Raw genomic sequence first — 14884 nt, forward strand, 5'->3', positions numbered from 1 at the left:
AAATAAGAGCTTGCTTCAAAGTATCGAAGCTTTTCTAACACTTCTGACTCCAAATGAATTTAGCTTTCTTCTTAGTCAAAAAAATGAGTGGCACTGCAATCGAAAAAAATCCCTAAATGAATTTCATGTAGTAGACTGCTAAGCCTAGGAAACTGCGGATCTCTGACGCATTATTCGGCTCAACCCAATCCTTAACTGCTGCCACTTTAGCTGGATCCATCTCAATACCACTGCTAGATATTATATGACCCAAAAATGCTACTTTCTCCAACCAGAATTCACACTTACTGAATCTTGCAAACAACTTGCGACTCTGCATGACCTGCAAAACTGTACCCAAATGCTGACTGTGCTCCTCATGGCTCTTCGAGTAGATAAGAATGTCTTCAATGAAAACTATGATGAACTGATCTAGGTAGGGTTGAAATAATCGGTTCATGAGGTCCATAAAAATTGCTGGAGCATTCGTCAGTCCAAACAGCATCACTATGAACTCGTAATTCCCATATCTTGTTCTGAAGGCTGTCTTATGAACATCTGCATCTTTTACCTTCAGCTGATGATACCCTGATCGCAGATCTATCTTAGAGAACACTGCAGCTCCCTTCAATTGATCGAACAATTCCTCGATCCTTGGAAAAGGGTATTTATTCTTGATCGTTACCTTGTTCAATTCTCGGTAATTGATACACAACCTCATACTCCCATCTTTATTCTTTACAAAGAGCACTGGTGCGCCCCATGGTGAGAAACTATGGCGGATGAATTCTTTGTCTAGGAGCTCCTAAATCTACTGTTTGAGCCCTAACATCTCAGCTGGAGCTAAACGGTACGGTGCCTTGGAGATTGGAACAATGCCTGGCATAAGGTCGATGGCAAACTCCACCTATCTCTCTGGTGGAAGGCCTGTGACGTCATCAGGAAAAACGTCAGGAAAATCTCTGACTACTGGTATCTCAGACAATGACGGAGTGGGTACGTCAGGTGCGGGAATAATACTAGCCAGGAAAGCTTGACAACCCTTATGAATAAGTCTCCGTGCCTGCATGCAAGAGATAATGCAAGGGAAACTCCTCCATCTATCTGGCTCAAAGAGAAACTGTTCCATGCCCAACGGTCTTACCAACACTGACCTCTTCTTAAAGTCTATAAGAACTTTGTTCTTTGTCAGCCAGTCCATTACCAAGATGACATCAATTTTTGTCATCGACAACACAATCAGATTGGCATACACTAGGTGGACCTGCAGTTCTAGATCAATGTCTCTGACCACGCTAGTAGTTGATAATTCTTCCCCGGATGGGACTTTTACTGGATAGCTCACGTCGAGTTCAATAGATTTGACATCCAGATGATTATCGAATGTCTCCGAAATAAAAGAGTGAGTGGCCCCAGAATCTATCAAAGCCTTTGAGGCGACTCTCTTTATGAAAATATTTCCTGAGAGACGTTAGCACAACACACAAAAGTTATATCCCAAAAATTTTGATCTTAACCTCATGCATAGTAGAAAGATCTCTACACCAAGTCACCAAAAATACTAGCTAGCACACTAATACTCCCAAATAAAAATTCGGAACATGAATAGCAAGGTAATAAAGTTCTGAATTAAATAAGTTACCAATCAACAGGGTCGTGTCTGGGTTCGCCTCCTCCGTCTGCATGGCAAACACTCTCCCCTAGGTCGGCTGCCTCTACTGCGGGCAGTCTCTCAGCATATGATTGTTGGCTCAACACTTAAAGCATTTTCCCGATCCCCATAAACACTGTCCTGGATGCTGGCGGTTGCACTTCGGGCAAACTGGGTGCTCACCGTGCTTCTGAGGAGCCTTGTGCTGAGGAATAGGACCCTTGCCTTTTGACGGTCCCTGAAATTTTCTCTTCCCTTGCTGTCCTTGGAAAGGCCTCTTAAATTGAGGTCGCTGCTTCTGCTGCTGCTGCTGCTGAGGTGACTGATAGGGCATCTTGCCCTGCCTATCACTCTCGATGTCCCTTTGGTCCTGTTCTGCCGTCAAGGCTCTAGATACAGTGACGGAATAGGTAGTAGCACCAGCCACTCAAACATCCATGCTCAAGATCGGCCGCAACCCATCAATAAAATGCCTCAGCTTCTCTCGGACATCATTTGCAATCAGGGGCACAAAGTGACACGCTCTCTCAAACTTCCTGACAAATTCTGCCACACTGCTGTCTCCCTATCGCACCGTCATGAACTCCCTGATCAGTCTGGATCGTACTTCCTCATTGAAGTACTTCGAGTAGAAGACCTCATTAAAGCCATCCCAAGTAAGTGTTTGCAGGTTCACTATATAGATGCGCTCTACCACCACAATCTGGCGTCTCCTGTCAGAAGGAATGTGGCACATCTAACCCTGTCTGCATCCTGTAGCACCATGAATGTCAAAATTACCTCGATGGACTTAATCCACCATTCAGCTATCATCAGGTCAATAGTTCCCGAGAACTCCTTCGGATCCATCTTCTTAAACCTCTCGTAGACTGCCTGTGGTCTGGGCCTCGCCCCTATGTCTACATCAGTCTGGTTCACCGCAAACTGTGCGAAGAACTGAGTCATTCCTGCAAGCATCTGAGCCTGCATATCTGGGGGTGGACGAGGAGGATTGGCCCTCTCCCCATCTTGAGCTTCTCTGTCCTCCTCCCTTGATCCACGGGCAACCATACGTCTAGGAGGCATACTGTTCCAACAATTACCTGACACTTCAACACAATATGCATGAATATAATATCAATATCATAAGATGCATGAAATTTTTAAATTAAACATGTACATGCTGAAATCATGACTTAATTCTTAATCATGAAAGAATTTAAACCTTTAAAACTTACAGACTTGAGGTGTGACTTCGTGAGCTTCTCGCAACTGGCAGTTAGCATAACCTTTTACAAGAACACCGCTCTGATACCAACTGTAACGTACCGTATTTTTGAACTAATTGAAATTTGAGGACAAATAAAAATTTTCTTAAATAAATAATAGTCTTTCAAATTACGTTAAAATAAACTGCTCGTCTAAAATGTTTGAAATAAAACACTTACCAACAAAGTTTACAAAAAGGTAAACGTTTAAACAACGTGAGCAATATCTTAAAAATCAAAGTATTTGAATCAACATTAAAAAATTCTTAAAACAAGGGCGGTCCTCGAGTTTAGCCTCCTGCGCAGTCCAAGCCGGCTCATTGGTCCCCACCCCTCGTCTCCTCATACTCGTCCTCACCTGCATCGATCAAATCTAGTGAGTCTAAAGACTCAATATGTATAAACTGGGTATAACAAGTAATACATAATAAAACCACACACATCTTTAAAGTAGAACGTACATGCTTAAACTTGAACGTAATAACATAAACTCATACGTACTTGAATAATCATAAAGTTTTTCATAAACATACTTGCATCATACATACTTGAACATTCATAACTTCATTTTGCATAGAGATGTGTTTCAAAGCAAGTTACCCATACATAAATGTGTCTGATCGGACTAACCATAGTACTGGGATGGCAGGAAAAATCCACTGCCACATACATGAGATCCCCATTCATTCTTTACCGGGTGGGTTGGTCCCTGGTCATGCTATACCGCTTTCCAATCCTGATATAAACCTGGTCATGCTTTACCGGGGTGGAGAGGTCATCGGCCATGTTCACCAACTTGCAAACCCGTTCATAATTGGTCACAAGATATTTAGCATACTTCAAAACATAAAATATTTTCCTTTGCACATCGAACATACTTACATGGAGTTGAGAGTTTCGTTGGATCTCGCTTGAGGCCACTGCTTCACATACTAACACATTATGAAGTGCTTAGCTTTCATAACTTAGACGTACCACTCGTACTCAACCCCGAAGTAAATAAGTGAATTATGACGTTTTAGAGCACTCGGGACTTAAACTCATTTAATCATACTAACCAATGACATCAAACCCCGAAACAAACTCTAAAAATGATATGTGAACATTTCCCAAACAATAAAAGATATGGACTCACTATTGGAACCTAAAGCTAAATGAAAGCCAAATCTCCCTCCAACTGGCCCCGCGCTCGGGTGGTAATATCTTACCACTCCAGCGCTAGGTCTGCTGACCTCGGATAGAAAGGGTGGTGCTCGGGCGCCGAGTGCATTGGACTCCGCAATTGGAAGCTTAATACTCCTAACTAAATCATACGAATCGTGAGCCAACCCATCGAGACTCATCATAGGACGCTATTACATTGACTCGACTCCATAAAAATGCTCCAAACATCCCCAAAGAAAACGACGCACCACACGCAACGCAATGAGACCCATAAACTCAAATTTTTGACATCAGATGCTTCCTACGACTTCTAATGCAACCAAGGGATATCGACACGAAACGACACATCAAAACTCATCCCAACATCATACTCACAATACTTAAAGGAAGCAGCGATCACCCGTCAGTTCTCAACGAAGCTTGCAACAATAAAACTTCAAGAACACGTCAAGAACACATTTTCAGAAAATTGTAGTTTGAGAAGTCCCACGAAAACGATCATAACTCACTCGTTTCTTATTCAAAAATTAAAAATATATTGTCAAATCAAAAGTATCAAAAAATAGTATGTTTTATATGTTGAAAGGTTTTCCAGAAAATCGACCTAATTTTTGCAGTAATCGAACTGACAGCAGACACATTTTTAGATCTAAAATTTTTTTATCCAAAAATCATTTCAAACTTTTTTGCTCAAAAATTTTCACAACATACATGGATTTTCACGCCTAATAAACATCACAACACATAATATGACGAGATCGATGCAGAAACAAAAGAATATACATGCCTTGATCTTTAAAGCTACCGAAATGACGACAACGAAGCGGGAAGAGTGCGAGGGTTGATCCTGGACGAAACGTGGCACGATTTTCTTGAAGAAATGCACATGAATTTGCTGAAAATTTTGAAAGGAAGGGGCGGCTGTTGAAGGTTCTTAGCACCCTAGGCTTTGCTCTCAAAAATTCAAAACAAAGCAAATGAAATATGTGTGTGTGTGACTCGTGTGTGAGGTGTGTGTAAATGTGTGTGCGCATGAATTTTGGCGTGTGTGTGTGTTTTTAATAATTAAGGGAATGCAATTTGCTTAATTAATAATTAGAAATGTTACTAACAATGTTAATCCACACAAATTTAACAATTCCCTTAATTAAAATAAAATGCACAATTGCTAAACTTTAAAAGTTTTAAAATCCTAAAATCACTAAATAAATAAATTAGGCTTTAAAATGCTTACAACTTACTAAATCATTTAAAATATCACTTTCTTGACTTAAAATAAAATACCACATTTTAAAATCGCCAAAAATCGTCTTCGGCCTCTTTTCCTCGATCCCGCATCGAATATTTTTCTGAAACATGAAACTCAAGAAAAAACATTTTGACGTTCATTACATAAACATAGATAATTAAAATAATGTAATTTCATAAATCATGCATCGCTAAAATCATTTTAAATTTTAAATAAATAATTTAACAATATAAATAGGGGCATGGGTTTGACGTGTAATGATTTTGAGCTCTACAATAAACATCTTCATTTGCTTCATTCACACCTAGTGAGTCTATTGATACAACAAACCTTAACTGTTATTGTTGTAATATTTGCTACCTGTAAGTGAACAGTGTCAAGTTTTAGTACTCAGCAGAGCACGGATGTCGATCCTACATGGAGTGCAATAAAATTATAAATTAAGTACCACAATTAAAATAATCAAACTTTATTTTAAAAATTCACTATACAGTTTGTTATTAATTACGAACTAAAATTAATGAAAGCACGCAAATGTTTAAAATCGGTGAGAATAAGAATGTAGAGGTACGATTTCACTTGGTCTTCACTATACTCAATTATCATTGACATCAATATTTATAATTTCGACGCGTTTGCTACCCAAGAATTTTTAACTATTTTTACTCTCTTTCCCAAGTGGTGCGTAGAAATCAATTATCTAAAGTAGATTTCAATATCCCTATCAAAAATCAAATATTAAATAATTTCAATTGCACACTAACTCTTTTTATGGATTCGTTGGAGTTATTGGCCTTCCAAACCCTATAAACACCAAATATATATTTTCCTATGGTCTTATTAAAAATCTCCTCTCCTGAGTGATAGATCTCAAATAAATATGACAATTAAATTATTGATCAAGTAATTGAATGCAATAAAATCCGAAAAATATAAATAAACAAGAAGAAATTCGCATATATAAGTCAACAATTCATAAATAAAGGTTCGACCAAGCTCATCGTCCTCTATATTGAAGAAATTATTTCATAACGAAAAACAATAAAACAAATTCATGTTTTCCGACATCACTAATAGACTAAAATTAAGTAAGAAGGAGAGAAGAAGAATCAAATCCGAATTGCGATTTCGTCCCCGGTAGATGCACTATTCGTCTTTGTTCTTCGTTCTGCCCCTACTGTGACATAAACAACAGCCAAAAACACGTAACTCTGCTCAATAACCGCACACTTTCATGCCAATTCATTGGGCAATTTAAGTGCAAAACTTGCACTTATCAGTTATAACAAGTAATATTGTTGCGTGTTTTCACTACCGCAAGTATACGGTGTCAAGTTTTAGTACTGTATGAGTACATATATCGATCCCACGAGGAGTAATTATTCAAAGTTGTATATTAATTACCATAATTGACATAGCTCAACTTTATTTAGACAAATCGAATGGTTGGTTTGTAATCAATTCAAATAAAATAGCAATTACTGTAATTCTAGCACGCAGTATAGAATTCACTGAAGAAATAAATCTAGAGATATGATTTCGTCTGGCTTCCCCTATGCTAAATCGGCATTAACTAACGTGTTATTAAATTGCATCGCATTTATAACCAAGAACTCGCAACGTTTCTACTCCCTCTGTCGAGTGATAAATAGAACTATATTACCTATTACCGATTTTAATATGTCTATTCAAAATCAAGCAACACGTAATAAATGCAACCAAGGTCTTCTTATGGATTCGTCAGAGTTAAAATTCTTTTGAACGTTATAAATATCTAACGATGTGATTTCTCCTGTCCTAATTTCAATTCCCTCTTTCGAGTGTTAGATTTTAATTATTCAATCAATCGAATTATTGCCAGTAATCCAAAAGCATTAATCACAAGAAATCACAAATAAACACGACGAATTAATTAGATGAAAAGTTAAAAAGTCAATAACATAGGTTCAACCAAGACTACATCAATCTCTAGAAAATAGAATTAGTTCACACTCGTAATTAAATCAATACAAAACCTGTTTGTAATCATTAAAAACGTAAAAGTAAGAAACCGAATTAAGAACGTGTTGGCGAGAGATGGAAGTGCGTCTCCGTGTCCGGATTCAGCGTCTTCTATCTCCGTTCTTCGCGTCCCGTGCTCCGTGCGCACTCACTTTTTCTCCTTTTCCTCGAGTGGTGTGATGGCTCTGTTAAAATATTTCAGAATCCCTTTTAATTTCAACGCCGAAACCTATTTAGATTCGGGGACTTGCGTCGCGCGCATATGCGCGCCATGAGCGGCGCATATGCGCGCAGCTCTCGGCATTTTTCTTCTTGGGGCAATTCTCGCGCATATGCGTGATCTTACTCGCGCATATGCGCGAATCACACTGTATGGGCCGCGCATGTGCGCGGCTTTGGGGGCGCATGTGCGCGGAAGCTATTGCCAGTTGCGCGCTGGAATACGTCGCGCATGTGCGCGGTTACCTTGCTCTCGACTCCAATCTTTCTCACCCTTCTTCTCATAAGCATCATTTTAATGCATTTTCATGCCCACTTCGTAGTCGTACCTAAGTTCCTGCACTCACACCAAAACAACACGGAACGCATAATTCTGCCCAAAAAGACTAACAATTTGTATGAATTATAAAGACAATTTAAGTGCATAAAATGCACTTATCAAATCCCCCCAAACTTAAACTTTTGCTAGTCCCGAGCAAAATAAAAGTAAAAAATAGAAATGCAGACTCAAGCAAGAAATAAACACTAACAACTATAGTCATACATATGCAAAAAGTGACAGTGGCCTCAGATTCATTTATTTTTATGTGATTCGTATTTACTTGAGAGTCACGTGCGTGTGTGGTATGTCAACGTTTATCTACCTCATCGAATGCGCAAATAGATTCACAGTGCCAATTGCCTTATAAACTTAAGAAGTCCTCAGTTCGGTGCAACTTACACTTCATTAAAACACACATTTACTTACACAGATCACAAAGGACTTTATTGGTGATTGTTTGGCTCAAAAGATATTCATCACAAGTATACCAAAGCTGAAGTCACACAAGGAGATGCTTACATGCAAATGATTAAAGTCTATACTCATTAACCATGTTTATCAGGTATCCATAGGCTTGATTTGAACAACTTTTCTCCACTAGTATATTGGATAAATGTGACAAGGTTAATAGGTCTTGTAGGCTTGTAACGTTAGGCTACGGCTCATGGCTACAATAAAGGCATGGAGATCAAAATTTGAGAGAAATATTTGAACTTCATCAATTTCACTCATTTTCGTTTTCTTTTCACTCACCATCCATTTATTGTTTTCTTTTCATTCATATCCATCATATACCAAATGCTTTCTTTCTCACCACTTTTGATTCATTCTTTTCATCGTTTTTCTTTTTTTTTTTTTTTTTGAACTCCTTTCTGTACATTCAATTTTTCTGTTTTTCTTTTCAAGGAGTGTTCGAATCATTCCAACACCAATGAACTTATTTCTCTCAAATTTTAGGTAGGATAATAAGTGTATAAGCTTCATTAGGTAGTTGTTTTGGGATGTAGAATAAATGCAAGTGAGGGCTAATTGTGTGTCATTGACACACACCACTTGATTTTTAGTAAGCTCAAAATGGGACACTAGGGATATTTCATGTTCGTTAGGTAGGCTCGAAGGCTTGAACGGTTCCAAAGATCGCCTAAATCATTCATATGTCACATATTATCCGTATTTCGCCTCGAAAAGTGTCCAAACAAGTTCTAGATTCCGTCAATCCATTAATCAACTCATACAAACAAGTCACATGCAATTTTTAATCAAAATGATATGTGATATAGGTGCACGAAGAAAAGTTAAGCATCTCAATCTATTCGAAGCTCGATGGGCTAACAATTGATAATGAGCAAAGAAGATAGGCCCCAAAGATATTGCGAAAGAATGCCTAGATCATTTCTGTGTTCGCAAAAGTGTCAGTTAATGTCATGTAAGGGTTACTAAAATCAGACTTCTCTTGTTTAATTGGCATCACAGGCACGCAAATAGTCTCTGAGCACCAACAATATCAACAAACATGACAGTGCAATAAAATGTGACTCCCAAGTAATCACGAATACATTCATGCTTCAGACTCACGATTTTATTTTCATCATCGGCCTCACAATAGCTTATCCATGACTAGTCCTAACAATTCTAACATGCAATAAAAATAAATAAACGATTTTTTTTTATAAAATAAATAAATGAACATCCAAATTAAAAACTAAAGCAAATAATCTACTCAGATCATCAAATAAAATCAACCCCCCAAACTTAAAATATGCATTGTCCTCAATGTATAAACAGGAAATAAACGAGACAAACATACCTCACACGACGAGCGTCAGTGCTCGCCGTCATCATCATCAACGTCCTCATCCATGTGCTGGGGTGGGTACTGTGGAGGAGGTCCTGGATACTGTGGTGGTGGTGGTGGATACTGTGGTAGCCAAGCAGGTGGCTGGGGAAACATGGGATCATCTGGACCTAAAGGTGGGAACCGCTGAGCAAGAACGGACGTGAAGTCCATCATATACCCCATGGCATAGTCCGTGCGGTACTGAAGCGAATCCAGCACCTGGCGCTGCTCAACTAGTAATCTCCTCTGCTCCTGCATCTCAATCTCTAATCGCCTCAATTTGTCTCCCCTGCGCTCTCTGGCTGCTGCCGGTGGTGGTAGTGGTTGAAGCGGTGTCTGTGGCAGGTCCTCGTCATCTGAATCAACGGGAGGCATATAGGGCGCAACGATGGGAGCCTTCGGCTTAAGTACTTGCTCATCAGGTGACCAAGAGACGCCGGCCTGTCTGCAGAGTTCGGTAACAATGTGGGGGCATGGCAGGGCGACCGGAGTTAATCCAATGCCGGCTCTCATGATCGATCCATATATTATTTTTCCCAAGTTCACAGATTTGCCCATCAAAATCGCAAAGACAAGCGCAACTTTGTCTTTGGTTACGTCGTGGTAATGTGAGGATGGGAGAACCCGAGTCAACACGAATGACGTCCACGCACTTGCATTAGGATTCATCTCGGACTTCTTCAGTGAGATTGGGCCACTCGCGCTCATTTTCCATATGGCGCCTGCCTGACACACAGTCCGGATTACCTCTGAATAATCGACCCCAGCGTCTAAGAATGCACTTGTACTCATCCTCTTCGAGGCTCGGCATATGATATATCGTATTTATCATCTGAGAATCAAACGATACCAATTTTCCTCGCACAAGTACCTTTGAGTAATCATGCCGTATCCCCAGATTGGCATAGAACTCTCTGACGACAGAAATCACAGCGTCTGGAGGAGGTTGAGCGAATTCAACCCACTGCCTTCTTTGCAGTTCACGCTCAATAAAACCACAGTAATGTCGATAAATTAAATCCCCTCTCTGGGATAATCGACCGAGTCATCGAGCTCTCATACACCTGTTCTGCTTCTTCATTCCAAAATCGGTGTGAATCAAAGCTCGCAGAAGAAGAGGCGCCCTTCTTTGATTTTTTCTTCGGTGCCATCTCAATTCAATAATCAACTATCACAGTCACACAATCAAACCCAACCAACGGAAACCACAATCGAAGCTAATCGGACCCCCAAATTTAAACACGATAATCGCACTACACCAAATAATCCAGTAATCAGTTCAACGTGCATCCAATTACAGAAGATTTACACCAATTTGACGTACCCACTTCACAATATCACAAAATCCTTACTAGATTAACACCAACTTCAACTATTTTCGAGATTTGAATCAAAAATCCGGATAAACCCTTGAGTTCACAAGAAAGTTACCAAAAAATTGGAGTGTAGTTGGATTCACGGTGGCGAGGTAGGGCGGCGGCGGCGTGGCGTTTCGAAGGAGGTGCGGCGGCGACGTGGTTGCTGGGGAGCGACGGCGTGAGGGGCTAGGGATTTGAGTGTGTTGCCAAGTGTGATTCGCGATGCCCCTTTTTTTTTAAAAGCTGTGTCGCGCGCATATGCCCGCCTTGAAGCGGCGCATATGCGCGGTTGCTACGGCTCGGCATGCGGCATGTGGCGCATATACGCGCCCGGGTTGGCGCATATGCGCCAAACTCTCTGTAAATATCGCGCATGTGCGCGCCCAATGTGGCGCATATGCGCGGACCTTTCTGGAAAATTCGCGCATGTGCGCGCTCTAAGTGGCGCATATGCGCTGAGCTCTCGGCCAATGGTGCGCCTTTGCGTGAAAATTCGTCGCGCATGTGCGCGTGGCACACTATCCTTTGCAAATTTTTTTTTTTAAACAATTCCTGCAAAAATAACATAATGCAAATTAATATTTGAATCGAGAAAACTAAAATTCATAAACTAAAGAATCGAAATAAAAACAACTAGAATGAATGCAAAAATAAATAAATGTGGGTTGCCTCCCACACAACGCTTGGTTTAACGTCATCAGCCTGACTTTCTTCAGTCTACTTTGGTTGTCCCAGTGGGATGTTTTCCATGTGTCGCACTTCATTTCCAAAGTAATGCTTGACCCTCTGACCATTGACTTTGAATGTCTCACCACTTTTGCATTTTAGCTCAATTGCCCCATGTGGGTACACTGCTTCCACTGTGAATGGTCCAGACCATCGTGATTTTAACTTACCAGGAAACAACATCAGTCGAGAATTGAATAGTAACACCTTGTTGCCCCGGTTCGAAAAGTCGTCGAAGAATCTGCTTGTCATGCCATCTCTTGGTCTTTTCCTTGTATATCTTGGCATTTTCGTATGCAACTCCTCCATCTCATTCAGCTGCAGCAGTCGTTGTTCGCTCGATGCTCCCTTATCAAAATTTAGCTTTTTCACAGCCCAATATGCTTTGTGCTCCAGTTCCACAGGGAGATGACAAACTTTTCCAAAGACCAACCTATAAGGAGACATCCCGATAGGTGTCTTGTATGCAGTCCTGTACGCCCATAACGCGTCATCTAGCTTGATCGCCCAATCCTTCCGGTTTGTCTTCACTGTCTTTTATAATATTTGCTTGATCTCTCGGTTGGATATCTCCGCTTGCCCATTAGCTTGCGGGTGGTATGCCAGTGTCACCCTGTGCTTCACATCATACTTGGCCAATAGTGAGTTAAAATTTTTGTTACAGAAATGCGTACCTTCATCACTGATAATTAGGGGTGTGCAACGGTCGGTTTGGTTCGGTTTTGATAAACTTCGGTTCGGTTTTTCGGTTTACGGTTTTTCGAATTTCTAATCCTAAACCAAACCATTTTAATTCGGTCCGGTTTGGTTTTTTGTATTACGGTTTGGTTATTACGGTCGGTTTTTACGGTTTGTGTAATAAATTTAGTTATAAATTTTAAAAATATATAATAAAAAGCCACAATCAAATACACTCAAATTAAATATCAATTAAAATACATCTCCCTTGTTCTTTCATCATAATTAATGAGTCAATGATAAAAGGCATAATATCGAACACCATGTATGCATACTTGAAACTTGTCCAAACACCCACTTTTTCCCAAGAGAGAAAACCCCATAAACCAGAAAATGAAAAAGCGGAAAACCCATAATCACTCAATCTACTGTAAAAGAAATTAAGAAATTAATTTTATCATAAACAAATACCATGCACAATATATAAATTAGAGAGCAGAGAACTACCAAAGCAACACAGGTTTATACTTATCCAATCTAGACTTGTGTTGTTGGTTGAAGCAAGGCACAAGCACAACAATTCAACAAAGGTGTGCGACTGTGCGGCTGAAATTTTGAATGTCAAAACCTAAATAAATTAATGTATTATTTATTTACTTATTTTTAAGTTTTATTTTTAATTTTTAAGTTAGGATATGTTTGAAGTACAATATAATTAAAAAAAACAAATAATTCTCATTTATTCGGTTTTTCGGTTTTTTCGGTTTTTTTTTTAAAAAAAACCGAAAATCGAACCGGAAAATCGAATATGCGTTGTATAGAAACCGAAACCGGTCAAATAACCGAAAAAACCGATCCGAAAAAACCGAATTTTACGGTTCGGCCGGTTTTTTCGGTTTTAACCGAAATTTGAACACCCCTACTGATAATGGCTCTAGGCGTTCCGAATCTTGTGAAGATGTTCCTGTGGACAAACTTAACAACAACTCGAGCATCATTAGTACTGGTGGCGATTGCTTCCACCCACTTTGACACATAATCAACAGCAAGTAAAATGTAAGATTGACCAAAAGAGGATGGGAATGGACCCATAAAATCAATACCCCAGACATCAAAAAGTTCCACCTCCAAAATATTTGTTAGTGGTAATTCATGTCGTCTAGAAATATTGCCAACTCTTTGGCATTTATCACATGACTTGACTAAAGTATAACTGTCTTTAAATAAATTAGGCCAATAAAAACCTGACTGTAATACCTTAGCTGCTGTTCTAGATGCTCCAAAGTGTCCACCGTAGGGTGAGGAATGACACTGCTCTAGAATCATACCCGCTTCTTCCTCTGCTACACATCGTCTGATTATCTGATCAGCGCATCTCTTGAACAAGAACGGATCGTCCCACAGATAAAACTTGGCATCATGAAGAAATTTCTTCTTTTGATGATAAGTTAAATCTGAAGGTAATTCTCCTGCAGTAAGGAAATTAGCTATATCTGCAAACCACGGATGTGTAACACTTACCTTGAAAAGTTGTTCATCTGGGAACGACTCGTTGATAGCTCCACCTTCAGTTCTTTCTTCCAGCTCTAGTCGTGACAGGTGATCAGCCACCTGGTTCTCACAACCGTTCTTGTCTTTGAACTCAAAGTCAAATTCTTGAAGTAAGAGTATCCATCGTATCAACCTGGGCTTTGCATCCTTTTTGGCAAACAAGTAACGAAGAGCTGCATGGTCAGTAAAAACCGTTACCTTTGTGCCAATGAGATATGTTCTAAATTTGTCGAATGCAAACACCACTGCTAGCATCTCTTTCTCAGTAGTGGTGTAATTCTGTTGGGCTGCGTCGAATGTACGACTTGCATAGTAGATGGCTTTAAACATCTTGTCTCGCCTTTGTCCCAATGCTGCTCCCACAGCATAGTCGCTAGCATCACACATGAGCTCAAAGGGCTCCTTCCAATCAGGCACTATCATGATGGGTGCAGAGATCAGTGCTGCCTTGATCTTGTTAAACGCCTGCAAGCAATCATCGTCAAAAATAAATGTTGAATCCTTTTCTAACAAATTACATAAAGGTCTAGTAATTTTAGAAAAATATTTAATATAACGACGATAGAACCCGGCATGTCCCAAGAAGCATCTGATTCCTTTCACATTTTTCGGCGGTGGGAGCTTTTCGATTGCCACAACTTTGGCTCTGTCCACTTCTATATCTCTAGCCGAAATTTTATGCTCAAGCACAATACCTTCTTGCACCATGAAGTGACATTTCTCCCAATTCAACACTAAATTCTTCTCCTGACATATCTGCAAAACAAGGGTCAAATTATGCAAACAGTGATCAAAGGATGAACCAAAGACAGATATATCATCCATGAAAACCTCCATTATCTCCTCAACCATGTCAGAAAATATAGCCATTATACACCTCTGAAACGTAGCAGGTGCATTGC

The 14884-nt window shown here is 39.8% G+C and overlaps 1 protein-coding gene across 1 annotated transcript; it reads right to left on the reverse strand.

Annotated features, from left to right (window-relative positions):
- Nucleotides 1-11744: 11744 nt before the first annotated feature.
- On the reverse strand, nucleotides 11745-12200 carry LOC140830210 (uncharacterized). The gene has a single exon (XM_073193496.1). It carries the CDS (start codon nucleotides 12198-12200, stop codon nucleotides 11745-11747), a length of 456 nt encoding a protein of 151 aa, XP_073049597.1.
- Between the last annotated feature and the right edge of the window lie 2684 nt (nucleotides 12201-14884).

This window comes from Primulina eburnea, chromosome 4, assembly GCF_022965805.1.
Source record: "Primulina eburnea isolate SZY01 chromosome 4, ASM2296580v1, whole genome shotgun sequence".
NCBI lineage: Eukaryota > Viridiplantae > Streptophyta > Magnoliopsida > Lamiales > Gesneriaceae > Primulina > Primulina eburnea.

Bases quoted from the DNA above. Each gene is read 5' to 3' on its own strand.
- LOC140830210 (XM_073193496.1), bottom strand. From the start codon at position 12,200: ATGTCTCCTTATAGGTTGGTCTTTGGAAAAGTTTGTCATCTCCCTGTG.